Below are 27,435 nucleotides of genomic sequence, written 5' to 3'. Positions count from 1 at the left end.
AAAATCATGTTTGAGTGTAAATGCAGTTTTCAATTAATTCCCCGCTCAAAAGTTTTTGTCTCTTGCGCTGATTTCTTCTTTTAACATTGTGAAGCTCTACTTTGAACCTTTTTAAGATCCAATAGTGCAAAATGCAAATTCTTGCAATTTTTTGACTGGTCTTAAGATTTTGATCAGAAGTGTATATTTCTGCTTTTATTTTTGATTATGTCGCTTTCGGTCCTCCATATAAAGTAAATAATAAAAAATATGATTGAGTCTAAAAACACACCCACTGTCAATCCATCCATCCATCCATTACCTGCCACCTCCTCCAGAGTTGGTTCACACCCACCTTAAAGGTTTAAATGTCCTGGCAGAACTTAATTTACTCTTTTGTTTCTGTTTCCGTTTCCTTTACTTGTGTTTACTTTAGTGCATTTCTACGTGTTTGCTGCCTTCATTAGATTTTTTTTTCAAGCCAAATTTCCCATAGCTAGAAAAAGTTTTTTTAAGGGTATTTTGGCAGTGAGAAAACTGACTTAAAATTAGGAAAAGTTATAAAAGTGTCAGGATTTGGGGTGTTGTTTTTTGTTTTTGATTTTCTTTTGACCCTTGTTTCATGCTTTGTCTTTGTATGTTCTGTTTTTGTGTCCTGGTCCTGCCTGCAATGATTATCACTCAGCTGTGCCCACTTTTCTTGATTTCCCCATGTGTTTAAAACCCAGTCACTCTCTCCACTTTTCCACTGGATCATTTCTCTTTATTTATGGTCTGTTACGTTCTGCTCATGGTGTTTGCCCAGTCGTGTCTTGGTTGTCTTGTTCCCACCTTGTTTTTAGATTTTGTTATGTTTAGTTTTTGCTGCCACATCAGCACTTTGTTTTGTTTATCTTTTAGTTTAATAAACTACTTTCCTTTTTTCAACATGAATCTGCGGTCTGGGTTCGCCTCCTTCTCCACCCAACCTGATAAAAATGACGTTAATCAGAATTTTCAGATAAGCTCTGGCTCCCGTGTAACTCTTTGAGATCCGAATACTTCCAGCCATTCCCGTCTCATGACCACCCAGCAGCCTTCGGATGGTAACCCATCTCTAACCCATTGCCACTGACTGACGGTGTCTCTGGAGACTCATGTCCTTTGGTCCTTTGTAAAGTGCTTTACACTACAAACTGTCATTCACCAGTCCCTCCAGGATTTCAAGGGCATTTTTTGTGATTGTTGCGGGCTAAAATGCCTGATTTCGCGGGGCATTTTCCTAAAAGTTCTGATGAAAAGTTGATTTTTTAAAAAAACTAAAATCAATAAAAAAAACTATAACTTTTAATATATAAACCAAAAATACTTACTAGTTTTGTAAGATAATAACCAACAAACATTGACATTCTCAAAAGGTGCTTTATTTGAGAACCTTGATAGCTTATAAACTGACATTCATGACCATTTCTGGATTGTCCCTCGTCTGCAGCTCTCCCCCCCCATTGTGGCGTGGATTGTGTGGCCCTTTGCTGAAATCTTTGTGGGCAAATAAGAAGCATTAGCGCACATTTTCGCTTCGGTCACTGCTCCTGCATGCTCCCAGCATTCTGATGTTAACAGGATGTGACGTTGCATGTCTTCTTCGTGAGTTATTTAGTATTCCACACTACACAAACCCACAAAGAAGACACTAGACTGCAGAAACGGTGGCAAATCACTTTAGAAACAATCAATATTGGGTTAAAGTTGCGGGAAAGTTGTGGTGTTTTGGGCAAAGTTGCAAAAAGTTGCAGGGTTTGCTTGATTTTGCATTAATAGTTGTGATCGCAACATCGCGAAATCCTGGAGGGTCTGATTTACCCATTCGTCCTCACACACTGATGGTGGTAAGCTACATTGTAGCTGCAGCTGCCCTGGGCAATCCACTCAGCACAAGATGAACAAGAAAAACAAACAAAACAAAACACAGAATTATACAAACACAAAACAAAAAAACTAAACCAAAATAAACTCAAGAATACTTAAACCCATGACAGTAATTTGTGTTTTCCACTGGATTGGTGGTACCCCAAATGAGTACATAATTAATTAACTAATGTATTACTCATTTGCCTCTACACATATGTTTTTGAATCTTCTATCACCTAAGACCAACCTGCTTTAGGAGACCCTACTGGGGGCAACTGCCCCTGACAGCATAGCTCCCAGGTTCATTCAGGCACACAAACCTCTGTCACAATAAGGTAGCAACTGACGGATGTTTAGTGTATTTGTATTCAATGTTAAATAATTTAGATCAGGAATACCAAGTAAATGTATTTTAGATTTTGAATCAGAGTTGATCTAAGATGGTCCAAATTGTGTGAAAGAGCCATTTACCTAACATGTGGAATTATAAGCCAACTTCCATTTTTCTGCAGTCCTCTTGTCTCCAATGAGAGAGATTTTTTTTGTTTGTTTCAGAAAAATTATGGATTTGCTCCATGTTTAATTAAATCACAGCCAATAAGAGCTTTTCTTCTACACTGATAAGATTATTTTGTTTTGTTCTAGATATTTGCTGCATTCTTGTTTTGCTGATAACGTCTGGTAGCTTTATGTATTTGTTTGTCTGTACTGTTATCAAAATTCCTTGTGAATCAATGAACAAAGACTTAATGAGACTAAGAAATTAATCAATGGATGTACCCCTACAACTGATTAAATTGTTGGTAACCTGATTGAGATCACTGCCACAATTATTGAACCTCAGCCAACACAAAATTGGGTCAATCTAATTAAACTTTAGAACAATTGAGTTAAAAATTGTACAAAATGTCAGTTTTAAGGTTCACCAAAAGAGCTACAACTCAATCATTTCTCAATATAAAATGATCTCAGTCTAAAACTCTGACATGAAAGGTGGCGGGTAATATGCATTCCTTCAAGGACTGCTGGGCCTTTATTTAGTTCTGTGCTGAGATAAATCTGATGTAAAAGTTGTGGTGACACTAAAGTGCCGACATAAGGCTGATATTATACTGATCCACACTGAGGAGCTTCAGGAGAAACTCTGCTTTCTTCTTCTGGGCTTTAATTCAACATCAAATATTAAACATTGGCTCATTTACTTGGAAACTCTGACACACTTGGAAGTCATCATTTTCACAATAAAAGCAGAGCTGAAACTAACAGTTGTTATTTATTATTACTGATTAAACTTCAATAATTCAAATAGTTTAGTTTGAAACAAGTTAAAACAGCTTTCAGTTGGATCATTGTTTTTCAGAGATCAGAGTTTTGTTTTCTAAACTTACATGTTTTATTCTTTATTCAGACTGTGGTACTGCAATTTGTCAGAGATCAGCTGTTTTTCTCTGGTCTCAGCTTTGATGTACAACCCCTCCCACCTGAGAACACTGGACCTGAGTAACAACAACCTGCAAGATTCGGGAGTGAAGAAGTTGTGTAGTTTTCTGGAAAATCCACGATGTAGAGTGGAGTATCAGAGGTCAGACATGTTTTGGCATGATAATGTTTTAGCCTATGTGTGTGTATATATGTGTTTGTGTTCTTTTGTCTGAACCTTTAGCAAACTCTCACGAATCTCTTAACATACTTTAATAAAAGTCTCAAAAAATAATCAGTGGTTTGATATCTACAACTAATAAACTTCTGGGGTCAGCCTGATTAAAAAGGGCCACCACAAGTATCTAAATTAGCCAACGAGAATATTGCAATACCTCAATAAATTTTACAGATTAAGAGCTAAAATCTGATATGGTAGTAGTTGAACAGTGTAAGTTGAGCACTTTACATGTGCAACACCTCTGCTTAAAACAGTGGCATTAACTGTTGGAATCAACCCTGTTTGTCTGTTAGCAAAATATCTAAAGAACCGTTAGACAGATTTAAGATATTAGTGTATTGTAAAATATTGTACACCAATTACAAATACATGAAAAACAGTTTGTGATTTATGAAATCTATATTTGTAAAAGTTTAAAAATATGGTTTTGATGCTCAAACGTGATAAGAAAATAGATGTCAGAAAATCCAAACTGTGTTTTGAAGAGGGTCCAATGTTTGTAAAAAGTCTGATCCAGACTAAGTGTTGTTCTTGAGAAGAGCTAAACTAGTGAATATTGAGCCATCCTCCCCACCCAAACACCCACACCCTCCTCCAGAGAAACTAACTGAATATCTAAAGGAATGCGTAATAATTATCTTAATTAAAAGGCATTTTCGACTAAACCCAATTCAAGATGGCCACCTGACCTTAGAAAACAAAATACTTATTTAACAAATATCAAGCTAAACTTGGTGTGGTAGTAGCTTAGAGTCATCCTCAAGACATTCTGAGTGCTGACAGATCACATGAGATACTGCATCAGATTGTGGATATTATTATTCTTAAGATTTGACCAAATGTACAATGCAATACAATCTTTTCTCATCATATGATCTTACCTTAAGACTTTGGCATGAAAGCACTTTAAATAACCCTGAGAAGATTTTTTGACAAGACAAGACAAGACAAGACAAGACAAGACAAGACAAGACAAGACAAGACAAGACAAGACAAGACAAGACAAGACAAGACAAGACAAGACAAACAGGATGAATAAACCAGTGAGGAAATACAGAAGGCGACCAGATTTTAAAGACAGGGGTAATCAGGGGAAGTGAGCACAGGTGAGTGATTACAATTAGGAAGATGGGCGTGGCAGGAAGACAAGAACTAAACAGAGGAGAAGTCAGTGATGACAGGAAACAAAGACACAAGAAACAAAATAAATAAAAAACAAAAGAAAATGAAAAGAAAACATAACCCAAGAACCAAATCCAAAAACAAACTCAAAAATACTTGAATTCATGACACAATAATTAAAATAGATTAGTTTTTAAAAGGTAAAGCAGCTTTCAGTTGGTTCAATGTTTTTCAGAGTTCAAAATCTTTAGAAGTCTTGTTTGATTTTCGAAACTTACATGTTTTATTCTTTATTTAGACTGAAGGAATGTGGTTTGTCAGGGATCAGCTGTTCTTCTCTGGGCTCAGCTCTGAAGTCCAACCCCTCCCATCTGAGACATCTGGACCTGGATGAGAACAACTTAAAGAAGTCAGATGTTCAGCAGCTGTTGGATCTTGTGAAGAACCCAAATTACAGTCTGCGGATTTTGTTGTAAGTCGAACGTTGGAGTCATCTCTTCTGTTTTCAGCAGAACTTGACTAAACCTAGTTTTTATCAAAGCAAAGATCCTGTTTCCTGTAAACCTGCAACTTCTTAATAACTGTACTTCTGAATGAATCTATGAGAGGAGAACAGGAACTGGCTTCATGATTGGATAGAAAAACAACAAAAGAAACCCATTTGTAACCATGAGTGGTCCTTCTACAAAAAAAAATCTGCTGGAGTTAAGTCAGCAGGTTCTGCCCTCTGAGTTCAGCAGCTGATTTTTCAGGAAAAGGTGAAACGTTCATTAATACACAGTCTTTTTAAATGCAGTATGGAACAGCAGTACATCCATCACTACTGTATCTTTGCAGTAATGAAGTGTTCAGGATTGTTTCAACTGCCTTAGAGATCTGACAGAACTTGGAAAGGACCCAAGGATTTTATCCAATATTAGTCACAGGACAGTCACCATGAACTTGAGTCAAATCTGCAGAGGAAACAAACTTGATAGTTAAAGGCTCTGCAGGTTTTTGACCATTGCCCTCCAATAGGTTAGGATGAGATCTGAAAGGAAGCTGGTTTTACTGCACAGCTGCTGTGAAGAGGACCAAAGTCCCTGCTGTTTTACTGACTGATGAGGAAGAGTCTCTGAAAGACTCATTTATTACTTCTGTTGCTTCTTCTGTCTACAGATGTAGGTGATGACTGTTCTGAAGGAGCCACTGAAGATGATGGTGCATTTCTGGGAGAAAATGAGCTGTGTCCTGATGATCCACAGAGGCTGAAGCAGCAGCAGCTTGTACGCAGAGAAATTCTGACTGGACTGTTTATGGGAGGTGGAGAGGAGAGGAGAGCTTCATCCAGCAGTGACTGACAGAGGAATCAGAAGAAGTGGAGATGACTCTCAGTGCTGCAGTGGGAACTGATCTGAGAACAGCTCTACTGTCTCACATAGAGCCGGGCTGTGGAAACAAGCAGCTGGGATTTAGTGAAGCAGATACTTTGAAATGTCTATCTTGCAGAATATCATGTTTTACTTTGTGTGAGAAATGTTCCTATTGATGGTCAGTGGGATTTTTCTCCTTCCAAACTTTCTGTTGTGAACTGTTACTGTACAAGGGTGAAAAATTACAGTTCATTATTGGGGGAACAGTAAAAAAGGAAAATTTGTTGCAAGCATTTTTTGGGGGGGACACTTAAGATACAGTCAAATATACTGTTGTAAAATTAAAAGAAATTTAAACACTAATTACCATTGAGCTAAGGTAGACTGGTTGCAGAAATGCGACAAACATATTTCTCTATATTGTTTAAATGTTTTGAAACATTTCTCCCTAAGAGCTATTTTTTAAATTCATTATGGCGCTTGGTTCTGCTTCCAGGTCACCCGGTCACGTGACACATTTATTCTGTTTTAAAAAATATAAAACCATAAAACATATAGGATCAAGTCACTAAACATCTGACATGCATTCACACACAATAATAAAGTCCAAAAGGAAACATTTACATCATGACCACAGGGAAAACAAGGCATTTGCTGACTATCAGTGTTGCAATGGAAACGGGTAAATGAAAATTCGAATTAGTGTAACTACAGTATTTTTAAAGATTTTTAATGTGTTCTCTCTGTAGGGAGAATAATGATGAGTAAGTGTCAATGTGCATCAAATATGGGTGTAGTTTTCCTCATTCTAAAGATTTAGGCCTGTTTTATGTCTTTCTGCACTTAAATAATATCCACTTGTAGGTGATCTTTAACATAATGGTTGGGCTTTAAAGGGGCTTTAAAGCAAAAGTGGTGAATATAAATGCACACACCACTTCTTCAGTTTCATAGTTTTTAGAATTGTTTAACATGAGTTTTTTTCTGGGTTTTATCTCTATTAATTTTGAGTATTAAAGTATTAAAATTAATACATATAATCAATTCAGAAATCCAGAAAGATGTGTACCTGTGTTGTATGTTTTATTTTACACCGCTGAAATTAAAAATACTCCCGTTCCTGGTGTGTGTGTGCGTGAGGGAGGTGTCTGTTTCACTGATTTAATTAATAGGCCAGATTGTTTTTGTGCACAAAGTAGCTACTTACTGAAAGTAAGTTATTTATGCTGGAAGCAGAAATATAAACTGAACGGTCAAAGACAATGGTGCGTTAAGGAGATACCCACATTAAAACATGTTAACAGTCTACCATTTGACAGACAAAAGCTTCCAATGTGAGGTCAACAATGTCTACTGAAGCTGTGACATATCCACTGCTCCAGTCCTCAGGCAGCCTTTCAATTTCTTATGAGTTATGGAGGAAATCCATCCTATCTTTTTTTCACAAAACATTTTAAGCAGTTTGTGTGGTTAGCTACTGTTTATGCTGCAGAGTTGGACGTTCACACACAAGATTCAATTGTGAGGTGATGAAAATACAGTCTCCTTCCAAATGTTTAATTTTATTGAGAAGTGGAAAAATAAAATGTGTGACGTCATTTCTTGATGATTTTTTTTTTTTTTTTTGCAAAATAGCTACTCACTGGAAGTAAATCATTTAAGCTAGCAGCAGAAAAATAAAACATTAAACTGTGAAAGGAGGTCAAACACAAGTCTCCCACATGGAGAGCAGGCACTCTAACCATTGTACTAATGTAGCTCTCTTGGAAATTGGGCTTACTGGAAGGTATTTATCCATTCTATCATTCTATCTCCATCACTCCTATGTGCTAATCATGATGGACTGTACCACTGTTAGGACAATGACAGGGGGCATACTTTTTGAAAGGCATAAATATATTGTTGCCTTTCAAAAGTAAATGGTGGTTTTGCTTTCTGTTTGTGATAATGCTTTAAAGTATAGTTTCCTCAAATGATTTAATGGAGGGGACAATCTATGTTTTTTCAAAATTCAGGGGGTCCGGTCCCCAGTGAACCCTTCTGGGATTTACATCCATCTTACTATATAAATAAAAATGAACTGAATTTTTGTAAATTATTTACAAAGACACCTGTATGAAAGAGTTGGACTTTATGAATAAAAAGTTCATACAGTGCCCCTGATGATGGATGAGATTGTGGAGTTATTCAGTGTGACGGTCCCATCAGGATGCATCAGGCATCCTTAAGGCTCACAACCTAGCAGCTTGGTCCACAGCTTTACCTGCAGCTCAGAGTCATAGGAGAGGTCAGAGGACTGTGTCTTATCTCTGTTGGACAAGTAACAGCCCCCCACCCTCTCCATGTGAGCAGTAGCTGCAGCATATAGAAGCTCCTCTGTTGAAGTCCAGAAAGATGCCACAAGAAGACAGGAGTCAGATCTACAGGTTTTGCTTTAACAGCCTGCATTAATGTAGAGCTGTTGGACAAATACCTTATAAAATGTCAACAAATAGGACGGCAGGGACTTAGGAATAATATATATTAAATAGGACATTTCTGAAGAAAATTTAAAGGATTCCAATTCATCAACTGCACTAAAATCCAACATACATCAACTTTCTTTTGTGAAGCTCAGGTACCTTCAGTATCTTTTTTCCCAGCAGTCTGTCCCAGAGACACAACTTCTTCCAGCTCAGTGGCCTAGTGGTAGAGTTTCTGCCATGAAATTGGAGGGTTGTGGGTTCAATCCCTGGCCGGGTCATACCAAAGACTGTAAAAATGGGACTGCTCCTTCAGGGGATGGGTCAAATGCGGAGAACAAATTTCACACACTCAGGTGTGTGACAATCAGTGAATTTTTCCTTTTCCAAATTTTTATGGTTAAATACATGAAAAGAAAACAGAGTTTGACAAAAAATAGAATTTTATCTCAAATTAGGTGATTCCCAAAGAGTTATCAGCTGAAAACTGGACATCCAGATGATCAGCTGAAGGATGAAGTGACTCTCAGCTCTTCTTTCAGCTGTTTGCTAGATTTTTTTTTCTTCTGACTTTTAAAGATGTGACTTTCAGATACTGTTTGTCTTCTGATTGTTTTATGCCTGACTCTCCTTTAGCTCTCAACATTTCCACTTTTTTCATTTTAAAAGCAAATTGGACTGAAGACAAAAAGAAGCCAAGATTCAAGAAAAAACTTTAAAAGACCCTCAGAAAGTCTAGAGAACTAAAAGAATTAAAATCCCTTTTGATCTGGGACGATTCAAAAATCATTTGGGGCTAAAGTCCCCAATTCCTAGGCCAAACCACACCTATGGCTCAAGGTGACATCTGCACTTGTTTTGTTTCAGCAAAGCTCCAATTATTCCCTTCACAAAGAGACATCATAAAGAAAAGCACCAAATATTTGTCTTTTCTCTCATTTGGACTTGAACAAGGCCTGAAACAATTCAACCATCGTCAAAAGAATTTCTGATTATTATTTTGCTGACTGAGAGCTGCATCAGTCAATATCTGCTCTTTGATTAGGAAAGCACAAGATGGCTGAACATGTTGGCATCATGTGTGATTAAGAAGATGCTGTTTTTCTAGTTAGAACCTGCTAACATTTATGTCTCCATTTCAGCATCATAATCCCAATCAGATCAGTATCAGAAGCAGTAGGCTTTGAACTGGCAGTCGCTGCTCATCTTGCAGAAAATCCAGCGGAGACGTTCAAACTCAGAAACTAGGACTGAGGTCTGCTTGAAGTCTGCTGCAGACTACACAGAGCCACACCTGCAGCCATTAAGGTGACACAGCACAACATTTCAAGTAGGGGGGTGTCATATCATCCATCCTAATATTAGTCACAACCCCCAGCACCCCAGCCCACAGGGTGTCACAGCTTTGAGTGCAGTCCACAAGTTGCTCTTTATGTTTGTGGACTCGTTGGGAGTCTTATGAATCTGTGAACGCTGCTCTGAGCTCCCCCCAGACGATGGAGCTCCTCACCTTAGCTCTAAGGCTGAGCCAGGCCACCCTTTGAAGGAAGCTCATTTCAACCACTTGTATTCAGGATCTTATTCTCTCAGTCATGAGAGAATGAGAATGAGATATTTTAATGACTACGATCTCAGTCAAAGACATTTGAGTTCAAACCAGAAAACAATCTGGATGTAAAACAGTTTCAGTATTACTGATTAAAAGAAGTTTATTACAAGTATTCTCTCATATTTCTGCACAGAGCTCCAATATTAACATAAAAAGCTACAGCTGAAACAAAGTCTGTGATCATTTGATTTGTCTCATAAAACAGTAGAGGGTCAGAAACATAAAGTAAATAACTGATGTTGAAATCTGATTGGCTGAGAACAAAAGCAAAAAATATAAATCTGCAAAAAAATTCTTGAGGAAAACAAAGTGTAGGAAAAGAATCCATGTCCTTGTTTCTTCTGAGATAAAAGTCAGAGAATCTGATGAGGAAATCGAAGCGTTGCTAAGGCTGACACCATTACATCTACATGAAGGAGCAGCTGGACAAAACTGAAGCACAAACACAACAGCTTTTTGGGATTTCCACTAAATTGACTTTTTTAGCTGCATGTCAGCAGTTTAGAGACTTGGTCTCCATGGAAACTGTCAGACAAGAGTCCTTGGTGTTTTTTGGCTTTTGGTTGTCAGTTCTGTCCCAGAATGTTGGTCTGTGGCTCCATGAAGAGCCACCATGAGTCCACGGCTCTGATTTAAGAGAGAAACAACAACTCTACTGTCTTTATAGACAAGAGAAGTATCTGAGATATATCTTTAAAATAAGGACCAACGTGTCCTGAACTCCAAATAGCTGACAGTTTGTTGTTCTGATGTTCCTGCAGTGAGAAAGTATCATTTACTTTTAGGAACCACAACAAAATTCAAAACTTAATTCATGTGTTCAAAAGACAAGAAGATGGAGAAAAGAGCATAAAATGTTCCCTGGGACACATTTTTTTCTCAGAACAAGACAAAAATGTTGTTTTTTCTGCCTCAGTGTTTTTTTTATTTATTGAGGGATAAAAAGAGAAATCCAGAAGCTCCTCTGTAAAAGCCTTTCAGCCTCAGATGTGAACAGTTTGTAAAATCTGATGCTGATCAGCTCAGTTTTCCTTCTATTTCAGCTCCTCTGCAGATTTCAGGCCACTTGGAGAAAGCTTGCAGAGCAACAGAGACACTTGTATGAATGGAAGTGGTGAGCTGCTGCAGCTTCAGGCTGATAGTGGTTCAAACATCCAGCCTGCAGAGTTTTACCTTAACATTGGACTTAAAGGAGACACCCTTTAGTCTCATGTGGGACATGTGGACACTTTGCTGCAGATGGAAGTGACGCTGTGAGAATGTCTGGTGGAAGTTTAGAGGAAGAGGAAACTCCCCTGCTGTCTTCTGAATCCCACTTTCACATCTCTGTTTTTAGACCACAATCATCTTATGATGAGAGGGGACAAAACTAAAGCTGTTTTGGTCAAACCTTTTAAATGCTGCTTTGCAGGATCTTAGCACTCAGAGTATGTGTTGAGGATCATTTTGACCTACTACCACATTAAGCTTCAGCTCAATATTAGTAAATCTGATGAAGTTAGAGACATTTTTGTGTTGGCTGATGTCGAGTAGTTGTGCTGTTTCTTTTAACTTGGGTTGACTCCAATGGTTAATCAATTATTGACATAAATCCAGTAATTACTTTTTAAGAGTTTTATTCAAATCTGTTCAGAGTTGCATTAGATATTTTGCAAAAAAAATAAACAGGGATAACAACAACAGTTTATGCCAAAGTTTTAGGTGAAGACGTGTAGTTCTCAGAGTATGTGCTGTGAATTAGTCTTAGCTAATACAAGAGCAAATTTTAGTTCAATTTCTGTAAAACTGAATGAGCTATGGCAATATTTGTGTTTTCTAATATTACTGGCAATTTCACTCCTAATTGGTTTGGCAACAAAAAATAATCAGTTGTAGATGTTCACACAATGATTACATTTTAATTAAAATCCTTCCAGTCATGAGGTATTTTACTAACAGACAGACATAGTTGATTCTATTAGAGGGAAGGTTTTACTAACAAATTTTGTACAATCATTTAGCTCTGAACACATAAGTAAGGGATGACTCTCAGCTACTAACAAACCTAGATTTAGCTCAATATCTGTAAAATTGACTGAGTCAAGTCATTTGTAATGGCTAAGTTTGAATAGCTGTGGTGGCCATCTTGAATTGGATTCAGTCCAAAAGTGAATAAGGTGTAGATGTGCATACAATGATTACATTTTGAGTTTCATTGAAAACTATCAAGTGTTTCATGAGATTATTTGATAAAAGACGAATAAACATGCAAACACAGTGAAATAAAACCTACTTGCCCATTGACCTTTTAGCTGCAGGTGATAACAATCAAGAAGAGACTCTTGAAGACTTCTCCATCATCTGAGCTGAGAGAAAACAGTTTGTATTGGAAATAGAAATCCCTGCAGCTGATTCTTTGTCTCAGTCATTTGAAAACAGAGCTGCTTTTTAAACTTCTCCACTTTGTTCCAATGTTTGCTTCTTTCATCTCCTCTGATCGCTTCAGACGATGCAAAGAGATCCTGAAAGTTGGAAAATGGAGGATTATCAATGAAAATGAAGCTCTTCTGCAAAGTTTGCTGCTGTTTTCACCTAAAATGCTTTTTGAGGCCGTGATGCTGCAGACGGCTGAGAAATGGAATGAAGTCCACGGAGACAGAAATCCAAAGAAGAAGTGATGGATTAGAAATGGAGCTGACTGATCCAGCTGAGCTTCTCTCCTCAGATACTCAATCGAAGCCATCAGACAAACTCTGGAAAACATGGACACAACTTTAAGTCCTTCAGTTGAAGCAGAAATGTTTTTTAGTCTGATAATAGAAAGTTTTGTTTCAAAAAGATGAAACTCTTGGTGTGTTTTAGAGAGTCAAAGTGTGGACATGTCAGGCTTCTTATTGGACACAAACACAGGACTGAAGTCCACAGGAGGACCGTCTTCAAGAAGGGACATCAAATCCAGGAAATCCAAAATCAAGACATTCTCAGAGAAGCAGGAAACAAAGTGCAGATATTCCCAGTTTTTAAAGCTTCTTATTGTGGGAAGAAGAAAGTGGAGTTCCACAGAGTTCTTTCTCCTTCACAAACTAAAGAAAATGAAGTTTTTGACTGAAGAATTTCCATCTGTGGAGGTGAGATTTAACAAGAATCCCATCCCATTCAGAAGAAAGAATGCCTCAGAGTCTCTGGGATTAAAATGTGTAGACAAACAAATTTTACATGTTGCAGACAAAAATCTGACAGCATGTTGTTGGAGATGAAATGAGCTCTATCCCTCCATAGTTTGTGTGAAAACACAGGCAGAACAAATGGGAGCAAGTCTGAGCAAAGGCCACAAAAACACCAGCAAACATCCATGCCACTTTGGATTCTCAAAGAAAGACCTTTATTGGATCAAATGTGTGAATGAACTTCATATAAACTTCCTGCACCTTGTTAGTGAGGAAACGTTTCAGATCCCAAGAGCTTTTTTCCGGCTAACAGTAGATGCAGGGAAAGAGCTTGAAAACTCCCTGAAGACTTGTCAGACACCAGCTCTTCACACTGTTGTCCTCTGGGAGGTGCTGTAGAAGCAAAAAAACAGACTGCTGGGCTGAAGAGCACGTCGGCAGAGCAACTGTCCAGTCAAACAGCTGAATCAATGAACGGCTTAGACAGAACTTTGTACATGCACAGGTGGGGAACCTCAATCTTTAAATGAACTCGCTGCACTTTAGATGATGATTAAAGGAACTTACAGCTCTAAATAAAACTCCTTAATTTCTACGAAAACCTTTAAATGAACCTCTAACTATAATTAAAACATAATTAAAAACAAGCAACTATACTTTAATCTAAGTAATTAATGGGAATTAATGAACCTGTCTGAACTTTTTAGTCACAAAATATCCAACTCTTTTCATACCGGTGTCTTTATAATTACTTTACCAAAATTCAATTTAATTTTATTCATACAGTAACAATTTACAACAGAAGATTTGCAAAGAGAAAAATCCCACTGAGCATCAACAGGAACATTTTACACAAAGTAAAACTTGATACTCTGTAAGATGGACATTTTAAAGTATCTGCACCACTGAGAGTCATTTCCACTTCTTCTGATTCCTCTGTCAGTCACTGCTGGATGAAGCTCTCCTCTCCTCTCCACCTCCCAGAAACAGTCCAGTCAGAGTCTCTCTGCATACAAGCTGCTGCTGCTTCAGCCTCTGTGGATCATCAGGACACAGCTCATCTTCTCCCAGAAACACACCGTCATCTTCAGTGTCTCTGTCAGAACAGTCATCACTCCCATCTATAGAAAGAAGCAACAGTAATGACAAGTAAGTCTTTCACAGACAATTCAAGATGGCTGCCACAGCTAATCAAATTTAGGCTGGGTCTTTACTTCTTTTCTTGTCTTTCTCTGTGATCCTGAAACCAGTCCCTGTTCTCCTTTCAGAGATTCTTTCAGAAATACAGTTACTGAGAAGCTGCAGGTTCACAAGAAACACTGGATCTTTGCTTTGATAAGAACTGGGTTTAGTCAAATTCTGCTGAAAGTAGCAGGAACGACTCCAACCTTCTACTGACCTCAGAGTCTGCAGGCTGTAAGCTGGACTTGTCACAAGATCTAACAGCTGCTGAACATCTGGATCCTTCAGGTTATTCCAGTCCAGGTCCAGTTCTCTCAGATGGGAGGGGTTGGATTTCAGAGCTGAGCCCAGAGAAGAACAGCTGATCTCTGACAACCTGCAAGTCCTCAATCTGAATAATGAATAAAACATGTAAGTTTAGAAAACAAAACAAGACTTTTAAAGACGCTGAACTCTGAAAAAAAATGTATCCATCTGAAAGCAGTTTTAACTTGTTTCAAACTAAACTATTTTAATTACTGAAGTTTAATCAGTAATAATAATTAATAACTGTTAGTTTCTGCTCTGCTTTTATTGTGAAAGTCATTACTTTAACCATGAGCTGAAAATCAAGTGTATCAGAGTTTCCAAGTAAAGTAAGCTCAGTGTGGATCAAAATAATATCAGCCATATGTCGGCACTTTACTGTCACACACAAGATATCACAAGAAATTGTACAAAATGTCAGCTTTAAGGCTAAACCTACACAGCTTCAACTCCATCAATCAGGAGAAGCAGCATTCAGTTTCTATGCCCCACAAATTTGGAACAAACTTCCAGAAAAATGTAAAACAGCTGAAACACTGGGTGCCTTTAAATCTCAACTTAAAACCCACCTGTTTAGAATTGCTTATGGCTAAATTAGGGTTAGAGTGTGGGTTTTTTGATGTCTTCGATGTTTTTCTCTTTCTTACCGTTTATTCAATGTCACATGCTGTTTTTATTTTTATTTTTTATTATGTAAAGCACCTTGAAATGCCTTGCTGCTGAAATGTGCTATACAAATAAAATTTGATTGATTGATTGATTGATTTTTCAACATAAGATGATCTTCCTCTGAAACTCTGACATTTAGGCGGCGGGTGATATGCATTCCTTCAAGGAATGCTGGACCTTTATTTAGGGCCAGATCATTTTATGAACAACATGACCTGGCATCAAACTGTGAACAGATCTGCAGCAAACAGGGGTCCTCAGCCTTGGTCCTAGTGGCCCACTGTCCTGTATGTTTTAGTCGTTTGCCTGCTTCAAAACACCTGACTGAAATGAATGAGTCATTAACAGGCTTCTGCAAAACTTGATGACATTCAGAGCAGCTAATTCAATTGTTGAATCAAGCGTGTTAGAGCAGGGCAACATCTAAAACCTGCAGGACAGTGGGCCACGAGGACCAGGGTTTGGGTCCTCTGCCATACATGACCATTCCGTCCCTCCTAATGAGGACATCTCATTAGGATCTTATCAGTCAATCTAATTTTTCTACAGCATCTGGCATGTGTTGTGCATGACTCTCAGATACCTAAAATTCATTTTTTTTGTTTTAGATTTGACTTCTACAAATAAAATATGGATTTCATAAATTAAAAACTGTTTTTATGTATTTGTATTCTGTGTATAATAAATTAAGTCAGGTTTGACATTTAAATAATTTAAGTTTTTGAACCAGAGTTGATCTAAGGTAAAAATGCCAAAACATTGTGAAATGGCACTTTATCTGACTGCTGGAATCAGAAGCTACCTTCAGTTTTTCTGCAGTCCTGTCATCTCCTCTGAGACAGATTCTTTTATTGTTTCAGAAAATAGATGGATTTGCTTCATCATAGTCAAACAGAGCTCATCTTTTACTCTGATCCAGTTATTTTAGTATGGTTCTGGATATTTGCTGCACTCTTGCCGTGTCTGTACTGTTAGCAAAATATCTCATGAATCAATGAATGGATTTAAATGAAACTCAGAAAGTAATAACTGAATGTACAGCTACAGCTGACCAACTTTTGTAATCATTCAATTATCAAATTCAGGGACAGTTATTGAGCTAAAATTTGGTTTGGTAGTAGCTGAAAGTCATTCCCAACACAGACTGAGTGCTCACCTATGAAATCACACTCTATTGCATGACATAATATAGCATGTTTGACTAAAACAGATTAAACTTTGTTCTTTCTCATCATAAAATTATGTCACTTTAAAACTGGCATGAAAGGTGGTGAGCGATATGCATTCCTTTAAGAAATGCTAAGCCTTGGATTAGTTAGTTATTTTTTTCTGGAGGAGGATGTGGGTGTTTGGGTGGACAGGAGGGCTCCATCTTTACCACTTTAGCTCATTTCAAGAACATCACTTAAACTGGAATCGGGATCAGATTTTTTACAGACATTAGACCCTCTTCAAACAGTTTGGAATTTCTGATATTTATTTTCCTATAAGGTGTGAGCATTGAAACCCTCTTTTTAACTTTTACAAACATAGATTTCATAAATCAAAAACTGTTTTTTTTCATTGTAGAATGATTCACTAATCACAGGAATCCATCCAGTGGTTCATCAGATATTTCACTAATACAGAAACAGTGTTAAATGTCTCAGTTACTGTCAAAGTTTTAGACAAAGATTTTGAACAATGTGTTGTTCTCTGAGTATTTGTTAGGGAAGATGCTCAGCTACTACTGCACCAAATTTTTGTTGAATATCTATAAAATTTACAGAGTTGTGTTTTTTTTTATCTGTAGGCAACTTTGATTAGTTGTGGCGGTCATCTTTAATCATACTGAAGATATTAATTTATTGATGTCAAACCACTGATTACTTTTTTACAGTTTCAATAAAATCTGTTTGGTGATTAATGAGATATTACTAACAGTTCGGACATGCAATACCTTTCCTCCTTCCACGCGCACACACAACCACACATGCACATAGACACATTATGTCTGACCTCAGAGTCTCCAGTCTACATTGTGGACTCTCCAGAAAACCACACAGCTGTTTCACTCCTGAATCCTGCAGAACGTTGTTACTCAGGTCCAGGTCTCTAAGATGGGAGGGGTTGGACTTCAGAGCTGAGCTCAGAGAAGAGCAGCTGATTTCTGACAACCTGCACCTCCACAAACTGAATAAAGAACAAAACATGTAAGTTTAGAAAACAAAACAAGACATTTAAAGACACTGAACTCTGAAAAAACATTGATACAACTGAAAGCTGTTTTAACTTGTTTCAAACTAAACTATTTTAATCACTGAAGTTTAATCAGTAATAAGAAGCAATAACTATTAGTTTCTGCTCTGCTTTTATTGTGAAAGTCATGACTTCATCTATGAGGTGAAAATCAAGTGTGTCAGCGTTTCCAAGTACAGTAAGCTTCTCAGTGTGGATCAGTATAATATCAGCATTATGTCGGCACTTTAGTGTCACCACAACTTTCACATCAGATTCATCTCAGCACAGAACTTGAAGGAATGCATATTGCCCATGTGTCAGAGTCATGTCAGAGTTTTAGACTATGATCATCATATGTTGAGAAATGATGGAGTTGAAGCTGTTTTGGTTAAAAATTAGAAATCTCATTTTATGTAATCTAAAGTGATCTTGTATGATCTGTTTGTTTTTGGACTCTTTGGTCTTGTAAATGACTGAGCTACTACCACACCTAGTTTTAGCTCAGTATCTCAAAATATAGGTTCAAAGTTTCAAATCCATAATAAAAAAATAAAATTAGGCTCTGATTGTTTCTGTATTTCAAAGTTAAAAAACTGATTCAGCACGTTGTAAGGATATTGATAAGAACTGCATCAAAGTAAAGGGGGAAATCCTTATTTTGTAGGAATTCCCTCACATAGTTTTACTTTCAGAGAGAGGAAAGAAACAAATACAACTAATACTCTGGAATTGTCGAGACTGAAACATTCAAAAGTTCTATTAACTTAACTTCACTTTTCAGATCCCATGTGAATTGTATTTATGAATTGCTGTGATGGCCTCAGCCACACATTGGTAAAATCAGTTGACACACCCACCTCATTGCTTTATTTTGTTTTGAAGTTGAACATGTATTGAAGTCTGTTATATTAGTAATGTTTCTCTTTTTTGAATTATCTGGTTCCGGTGAGTTGGCTGACTCCTAAATGGGCAAAAGGTGTGGCTAAGGGCTGAGGACTTTGAAAGCACAATGCCAGCTCAGCAGGACCAACCATGCTCTTGTTAACAAGAGGGGTGTTCTAAGTTTAGGTAGATCATTTGGTCCAATGACGTATATTCTCTAGACATGCTATCCCTTGACTTTTGATGAGACAGAAATGCCGCCATCTCAAGGAAGTAATTCATTTCAACCTCTCCGCTCAACGGTACTATATTGCCTTGACATTGTGTTCCATTTGCTTGCACAAATCAATGCGGAAAATGCCTGGACAGCATAACATCAATAAGTTTTTTTTTTGTTTATTTTAATATAATAACAAAGTTTTTTAACAAAGAGGAGAACTAAAGGACAAGAATCTCATCACTGAGGAGTTCCAAGCAAAGCAGGAATCACTTGTAGGTAGGTCATTAAATGTGATATCTTGCATGCGTTTTTACATGAAAATTAAGAGGTATAGTATTACATATCTGCTTAGTATACACATATTAATTATTGTGATTCCTTATCTTACACAAAACACATTAAAGTGACCATTTAGCCTATGTCACTGAACTCTCTTTATGATTGTATTATAAAATTTTAAAAATTAAGTAATTTTTTTCTCTTTTAGTCCTTTTTTAAATATGCAGATGATAGAATTTAGAAGGTAACAAAAAATCCACAGTGACTATAATCCCATCTAAAATCTTTTTATTTTAATTTAAGAGGTGGTTAGAATCTGCCGACGGATCAACAGGCTGAACACTCTGAAAGTGAAGACTCAACAATCACCAGATGTTTCCAGCTGTGCACCCTGACCACTGATGAGATGTCCTTCAGGCAGCAAACTGAATTTGATCAACATGAAGGAAAAATGGTGACTCAGAAAAGGAAGCAAAATAAGTTCTTTATAAATTTTAAGAACATGCTTTAAAGTTACTGCAATTTAGTATACTGTGAATAATACAGGTTATTATACTATGAATATAATAACTAATTCCTGAGTTTAGTTATTTAATAAGGTATTCAGAGGTTGGAGGATTATGTGTTGCAGCAGGTTTTTAATGATTTTAATAATTTATTTATGTAATTATTAACCTTGTGATGTTATATCTCTGTGCAGTGTAATCCCTCTGTCCAAAGCAAATTTCTCCCAAGAGAGACAAATAAAGAGATTTTGACTTTGACAGTTTTTAAATTATTAAACTCTTAGTTAACAGTTGTTACACCATCAGGCAGAAACATGTTTGGTGAAATAAAGACCTCTCTCCTCTCATCTATGCCTTCATTGCTTGTTCCCTCACAACTGCATGTATAATATATGAACTTCTCTGATTTAAATGTTATTCATTTAGCTTTTAACAATATCTACACAAATGCTCAAAACAGGCAAATGAACAGGAGCAGGTCAGGTGTTGGATCAGGATGTGTTCACCCACTGAGATGTTTCCACCTAAGTACAGGAGATTTCAGCCATCAGGATGTTTCTCCTGCTACAATCGACAAACACACATCAGGATCTTTTCTTTTAGCATTTTACTTAAAATATGGTTGCTTAAAACAACAGAAGTTAAAAAGAAAATGTAGAAAAGCGGGTGGCATGTCTGACCTCAGAGCCTCTAGTTGACATTGTGGACTCTCCAGAAAACCACACAGCTGCTTCACTCCTGAATCCTGCAGGTTGTTGTTACTCAGGTTCAATTCTCTCAGATGGGAGGGGTTGAATTTCAGAGCTGAGCCCAGAGAAGAACAGCTGATCTCTGACAAACTGCAGCTCCTGAAACTGAATAAAGAATAAAACTGTGAAATAAAATAATTTCTAATCCCTTCAGTTGTGTTCTAGTTTCCATGTCCGCTACTCAACATTATGTATTCATGCTCACCATATATTCATCTCCATGATAACTAGGTTTGGGTATCAAGTCTTGAGAATCAATTGAAACTGGGACTAATATTCTGATTCTCCTGGAATGAATTGTGCAAGACAATGTCTAGTTCCAATACCAAGTCTGCTGACAGGAAGAAGGCACCAAACACTAACAAATAAAAATCTGCAGGAAGTGTGTGCACAACCATGGACAGTGTGTGACAGAAATTTAAAGCATGACACAGAAAGGTTACAGCATATACTGCCTCTTAAAAGAATCAAAATCGGGGATCATTAGGAACCGGAATTGAAAAGAGGAATTGGAATCGTTCAAAATCAAATAATGCCCAACCATACTGACAGCAGTCATGTATCATGTAAAAACTGTTGTGAATCCTGCTGTTCACACAGAAAGTTGTAATGGGATTAAAAGGTTCTTCAATGATTCTCTGCTGTATGTAAGGTAAAGCTGTGTTTAACTGTTAGAATGGAAAAGTACAGAAGCATTTGTGACACCATGTTTTAGTGAAGGAGCACTCCTTATCTTATAGGGCTCTGGGGTGTAGGAAGCAGTTACCTGATCCCTACCCCCAAAGTTACAGAGTGTGAAGAGCTGAGCATTTAAAGGGGACCTTTTGTTCTGTGGTCAGACTCACTCTGTTGACTCACCTCAGCTCAGTGATTCTCAGCTATATAGCTTAAATAAATTATCCTAAGACAAAACTCTTCGTTGTCCTTTTTGTTAAAGATAATTCCATAACAAAGTGAACGCTCTCTTCCTGACACAAATACACTCATGAGTTCAGCTGACACTAATATGAAGCTTCACCAGTCTGACACTAATTCTGTCTGCTTCTTCCAATTCTTCCAAAGTTACACAAACTGAGAACAACATCCCTCTGACATTTAGACTTCTGGTTGGAACTTTGGAGACAAATGACCTGATTTCTTGACAGACAGTTGGAAACATCAAAAATAACTTTAGTTTTATGTTCAGATAAATCCCACAATCAATGTACCAAAAAGGTAAAACTGAAGTAAAAAAATTAAACTGAATTTAGTGAAAAACAAATTGTAATTTAAATCACCTTAGCTTCTCCAGTCTACAGTTTGGACTCTCCAGTCCAGCAGACAAAATCTTCACTCCTGAATCCTGCAGGTCATTGTAGCTCAGGTCTAGTTCTGTCAGGTAGGAGGGGTTGGACTTCAGCGCTGAGGCCATGACTTCCCAGTGAGTCTCTGAGAGTCCACAGTCAGAGAGTCTGTCAGGACACATAAAAAGAAAATTATTTCATCAGGATAAATGACAGATTTGACGAGAAACTAGTTGAACTCATCCCGTTGGACTTTTTTCCTTCACTTCAGTAGTTCAGTTCATCTTTGTTTTGGCCTGTAATGGCATGTCAGGCATGCCATATAGAGAAGATGGCTGCCTATGTGTCTCAGAACATATATATATATATATACACACATACACACACATTATATATATATATATATATATATATATATATATATATATATATATATATATATATATATACACACACACACACACACACACACACACACACACACACACACACACACACATACATAGATACAGTTGAAACCAAAAGTTTACATACACTATGAAAAAGACATTTTTTATTTCACACTGTCTGACGTGAAGTTGGATAAAAAATTTTCCCTGTTTTAGGTCAATTAATTTTCAGAATTATTTCTATTTGTTAAATGCAGAAATGAAAGACAGAATGTTTTTAAGACAATTTTAATAACTTTCTTCAATGTCAAAAGTGTAAATACACTAAGATTACTACGTCTTTCAACAATTTGGGACATTTGATGTCATGTCTTTGGAAGCTTCTGATAGCTTTATTGATAATATCTGAGTTAATTAGAGACACCTGTGTAATTTAAGGCACACCTTAAACACACTGTTTCTCTGTGTTATGGGAAAGTAAAAAAAAATCAGCCAAGATATCAGGAAGAGAACTGTGGACTTGCACAAGTCTGGTTCATCCTTGGGTGCAATTTCCAGATGCCTGAAGGTGTCTCATTCATCTGTACAAACAATTATATGAACGTGCTTTGATCTGAAATGTGCATATTAGCCCAAGAACAAAAGCAAAAGACCTAGTGAAGATGCTAGTTGAAGCTGCTAAGAGTCTCATTATCCACAATGAAACGAGTACTGTATCGACATGGAATGGAAGGCCACTTTGCCTGAAAGAAGCCATTACTTCAAAAGAAACATAAAAAAGACAGATTAATGTTTGCAAATGCACACAGGGTCAAAGACCTTAATTTTTGGAGACATGTCCTGTGGTCTGATGAAACTGAAATTGAACTGTTTGGCTATAATGACCATCGTTACATTTGGAGGAAAAAGGGGGAAACTTTTTAGCCTGAGAACACCATCTCAACTGTGAAGTATGGGGGTGGCAGCATTATGTTGTGGGCTTGTTTTGCTGGAGGAGGGACTGGTGCACTTCACAAAATAGATGGCATCATGAGGAAAGAACATTATGGGGAAATATTGAAGCAACATCTCAAAACATCAGCCAGAAAGTTACAACTTGGGTGCAAATGGGTTTTCCAAATGGAAAATGACCAGAAGAATACTGCCAAACTGCTGACAAAGTGTCTTAAGGATAATAAAGTCAATGTTTTAGAGTGGCCATCACAAAGCTCTGATCTCAATCCTATCAAAGATTTATGGGCAAAGCTGAAAAAGCATTAGCGAGCAAGGTAGCCTACAAACATGGCTCAGTTACACCAGTTCTGTCAGGATGAATGGGCCAAAAATCCTGAAAACTATTGTGAGAAGCTTGTGGAAGGATATACAACCCATTTGACCCAAGTCATTCAGTTTAAGTGCAATGGTACCAAATAATACTGAAGTGTATTTAAATTTTTGACTTTAAAGAAAGTAATAAAATTGCCTTAAAAACATTCTCTCTGTCATTACTCTGGAATTTTGTAAATATAAATAATTTTGAAAATCCTAACTGACCTAAAAAGGGAAAAGATTAATTAGATTATTCTGATTTGACATCAACAGTGTGAAAAAAAAAATGTATGTCTTTTTATATAGTAAGTAGGTAGGTAGGTAGGTAGGTAGGTATGTAGGTAGGTAGGTAGGTAGGTAGGTAGGTAGGTAGGTAGGTAGGTAGGTATGTCTTTTTATATAGTGTATGTAAACTCCTGGTTTCAACTATCCATCCATCCATTTTCTTTACCCGCTTCTCCATTCCGGGTCGCGGGGGGTTTCAACTATATATATTTTAAAAAATTAAAAATAACAATTTTAAAAAGTGTGTCCATGTTATGTGGGTGTATATGTGAGAATATTCCCCCTGGAGATGCACAGTTAAAAAGTGCTGTGAACAGCAGAAGGCCTGCTATCTATAGCCCCCAAGAGCAGAAAGGACAGGTGGATCCAGCCCCGGAGGGCAGCAGCAGTCCCAGGCAAAGAGACACAGGGCATCACCCCAAGGCAGCCGTCCATCCGCACAGAGTTAGGTCGCCAGGGAAGCACGGGGTCAGCAGCCCCCAGGGCAAAGAGGTACGGGGAGAGATATGCCCATCCTCCATGGTGAGCTATTCTCCTGAGAGATGTAGTGGGAGGAGACACTCACCAGAGCCTAGTGCAGGCCCTGGGACCCCAGCCAAGCCGACATCCCCAGGAGCCATAGACCACTTAGCGGAAGCCCACCATCCAGAAAGTGGCCCAAGTACCCACATGAACAACTCCACATCAAGGGAGCAGCAACCTGCAGCCAGCCCCCCCAACGACACCGTCAGAGACCCCCAGCCGCCCCCAAAAACCAAGTCCCCGCTGAACCAGCACAGGCACCAGGAATGGAGCAAAAGGGAAGAACAGAGCCCCCCAAGCCCAGCCCAGGTCCTCCCCCATGATGTTTGCATGCGGGTCTGTGGTAGTATGAAATGTTGTACTGCCTCTTGCTGCCTGCAGTTCATTTTCTCTGTTTGATCTGATGAAATATTTCTCATCAGTGTCTCTAGTAGCTGCAGCTTTGTTTTGCTGTAATTGGGAGGTGAAGAGAGGTTCCTTGTTGATTATTGGCTTCAGTGTTTTCTGCAGGAACCACAGCTGCTTGGTTTGATCCCAGTCATATCTCTCTCTGTACTCTTTCCTGTTTATTAAACTATGAGACAGAGTTTTTACTACAGGACATCAGCTGGTGGAACATGTTGGAAATAATGGTAAAGCTAAGTTCTTTCGGCTGCTCCCTTCTTCAGGGGTTGCCACAGCAAGCAAACTCGCATCAATTGTTTTACAATTCGTGAGTTAATTTCGAACCTGCAACCTCAGGATTACATGACTGCGGCACTGACCACTGAGCCACCACAGCCCACGTTGGAAATATTGGGACCGATCTTTATGCAGGAACACAAATAATGTAGCTGTAAACAGTTATATGTCTCCTTTAAATGATCAGGTTTACAGTCAAATATCTTTAATCAGTTTTAACTGCCATTTACCAATTTTGTTCAGTAAAATTAACAAAATAAAAGAAAACAAAAATGAAGTCCTTAAATTTAAGAATGAAAAATCTACAAATAAGCCAGTCTAATAAAACATACAAAACATAGCACATATTTAAGCACTATATAGGTGTATAGCAAACAGGTACCTACAGATAAACAGCAGAAGATTTGTTTAAGAAATGGAAAACTATAATTTTTAATTGATTATAAGGCTGGTATATTTTCTAAATAAACTTTGTAATGTGGTTCTTTTATTCTGAATATGTGTTTAAAACTGGTGTTTATGACAGCAGAGTAAAATTGAATGTCTGCTGCTATAAAACCTCTTGTGGCGCTTATTATGGTTTAGCCTGGTGTGAATTGTAAGCGAGAAACTGTTTGAACATTACAAACAGCTGGGTTGCACTTCAGTTTTATTTATCCCATGCCAGTTCTGTGTATATTCATGTGATCCCATCTTAAGTGAGTAATTAACTTTAATGTGAAGAAAGATACACATCCTACTGCTGCTGAACAATGCAGACATGAAGGTCTAATTCAATTTACCTTTCTTTTTCTACCGTCACTTTAGTTCACTAAGAAACTGATAAGTTCCCAAGCAGCAGATTTTAATAATAGAGGATGGTCCACAAGCTCTGGTCTATGTGTGTTTTCTGTGCTCGTTTGTTGTGGCATTGCTTCATGTGCTACCTTTAAAAATTGCAAAACAGAGTTCCACACTTTTGTTAAATGTTCTGCATTTAAACATGTTTAAAAAGGTTGATTAGTTATGGTCATTTTGAACTGGGCTAACTCCATAAAGGAATCAGTTGTACATGTACATCCGACAAGTACTCAATAAACTAAAATCTGTCAATGGGTTCATGAGATATTTTGCTACCAGACTTTTTTCTCTTTGGCAGCAACCTATCACAAGGAGGACATAAATGTATATTACATTTTGTCATTGGATGTTTAAGTGCTCAAATTAATCACTTTACAGTGCATCAAATATTAGCACTGTAAAGTGATTAATTTTCATTATTCATGAAGTGCATTTTTACAGTGCATTCGTAATGAGCATAACTGAGTTGAAAAATCTAAATTTGGCAAAGTTTAAATAGATAACAAAGGAATCTGTGAATACTTTACCCTGAATAATATTTAACTCTGAAAATTCATGTGATCAGTAGAAATTCAAGGCTTTATCACTTTAATAAAACATTTTGTCAAGGAATAAATTATATTTTGTACTTTTATATAAAGATCTGAGTGAATTTCATTTTTCTCCTCTTCTCAACAGTAAGAAGAGAAAAACGGAAAGCTAAAGAAAACGAACACTATGAGGTAACTACTCTCAAAAAATATAACATTTAGGTCAATTTGTTGTTTGTACAAAGGTTAAAAGTCTATTTTGGCCTGATCTAATTTTGACCTCTGTGGCTCTTTGCTGTATGCCCCCTAGCCTATGCTCGACCTGCTTTCTTGTTTTCTTCTTTCTTTCCACTATAAATATTGACCAGAAAAAAGAACATTGCTGTGTGATCCCCTCATTTGTTCAAAGCACAAGAGGATCAGTCTTATACTTGTACGATTAGTGTTATACAGTGGGTTAGATTGATGAAGTTCTACACAGATGTTGGAGACCTGAATCACTTCACCGATCTCAAAATTATTCTCTACTTGTAAGGCCAAATTAGTTTTACGGCATTCTTTTTATCTCACTAATTTCACATGTGGCCGTCAGTTGCAGTCAGATGTTTTAATCAAGAACAACAACTATTATCATCATTATCTTCATCATCATGGACTTACTGAGCCTTTCTGCAGTTCCTCACAGCTGGGACCAGCCTCCATCGTCCCTCCTCTGATGTGTTGTATTCCTTCAGGTTCAACTCATCCAGAACTTCCTCTGACATCTGCAGCATGTGGGCCAGAGCTGAGCAGTGGATTTTTGAAAGTTCCCTGTCTGATCTGTTCTCTGATTTCAGAAACTCTTGAATGTCCCGATGAACTGAGAGGTCCTTCATCTCCATCAGACAGTGGAAGATATTGATGCTTCTGTCAGGAGAAACTGTAGTTGTATTCATCTCCTTCAGGTTCTTTATGACTCTCTGGATGATTTCTGAACTGATCTCTATATGACTCAGCAGACCTCCCAACAGTCTTTGGTTGGACTCCACAGAAAGACCATGAAGGAAGCGAACAAACAGGTCCTGGTGGCCATTTTTACTTTGGAGGGATTTCTCTAATACTTTTATTAGAAAGACATCCAGGGATGTGGTGTTTCGGAGGTGGGATGGTTCTTCCCTTGAAGACTGATTATTAATTCCAAAAATTGTAGAAATTTTCTCAAAAGGAGACTTTTGGTTTGAGTCCAAGTGTTTGTTGGTGAAACAGTGGAACATGTAGACAGCAGCCAGAAACTCCTGAACACTCAGATGAACAAAGCAATAAACTGGTTTCTGGAAGATCACAGACTCTCTTTTGAAGATCTCTGTACAAACTCCTGAGTACAC

The 27,435-nt window shown here is 37.6% G+C and overlaps 2 protein-coding genes across 17 annotated transcripts in view; one reads left to right on the top strand and one right to left on the bottom strand.

The window, feature by feature from the left end:
- The window catches only part of LOC108242155 (NACHT, LRR and PYD domains-containing protein 12-like), a 608,460-nt gene that overhangs the window by 53,017 nt on the left and 528,008 nt on the right, over positions 1-27,435 (top strand). For 2 of the 16 annotated variants that reach the window (XM_037973819.1, XM_037973822.1), the window contains 3 exons: positions 3,278-3,451; positions 4,950-5,123; positions 5,810-7,142. The exons of 12 other annotated variants lie outside the window; for them this stretch is intronic. In XM_037973819.1, the coding sequence (XP_037829747.1) occupies positions 3,278-3,451; positions 4,950-5,123; positions 5,810-5,819 (358 nt within the window). In that variant the 3' untranslated portion in view covers positions 5,820-7,142. Of the gene's footprint in view, positions 1-3,277; positions 3,452-4,949; positions 5,124-5,809; positions 7,143-27,435 lie in introns of those variants that run through there. 2 more of the 16 variants (XR_005232719.1, XR_005232720.1) reach the window with 1 other exon arrangement.
- The window catches only part of LOC108249966 (NACHT, LRR and PYD domains-containing protein 12-like), a 417,931-nt gene that overhangs the window by 84,373 nt on the left and 306,123 nt on the right, over positions 1-27,435 (bottom strand). The gene's annotated exons all lie outside the window — the stretch shown is intronic.

The sequence above is a fragment of the Kryptolebias marmoratus genome, linkage group LG23 (genome assembly GCF_001649575.2).
Source record: "Kryptolebias marmoratus isolate JLee-2015 linkage group LG23, ASM164957v2, whole genome shotgun sequence".
NCBI lineage: Eukaryota > Metazoa > Chordata > Actinopteri > Cyprinodontiformes > Rivulidae > Kryptolebias > Kryptolebias marmoratus.
Note: the sequence above shows the minus strand (reverse complement) of the source record. Positions and strands in the feature narration are given on the sequence as shown.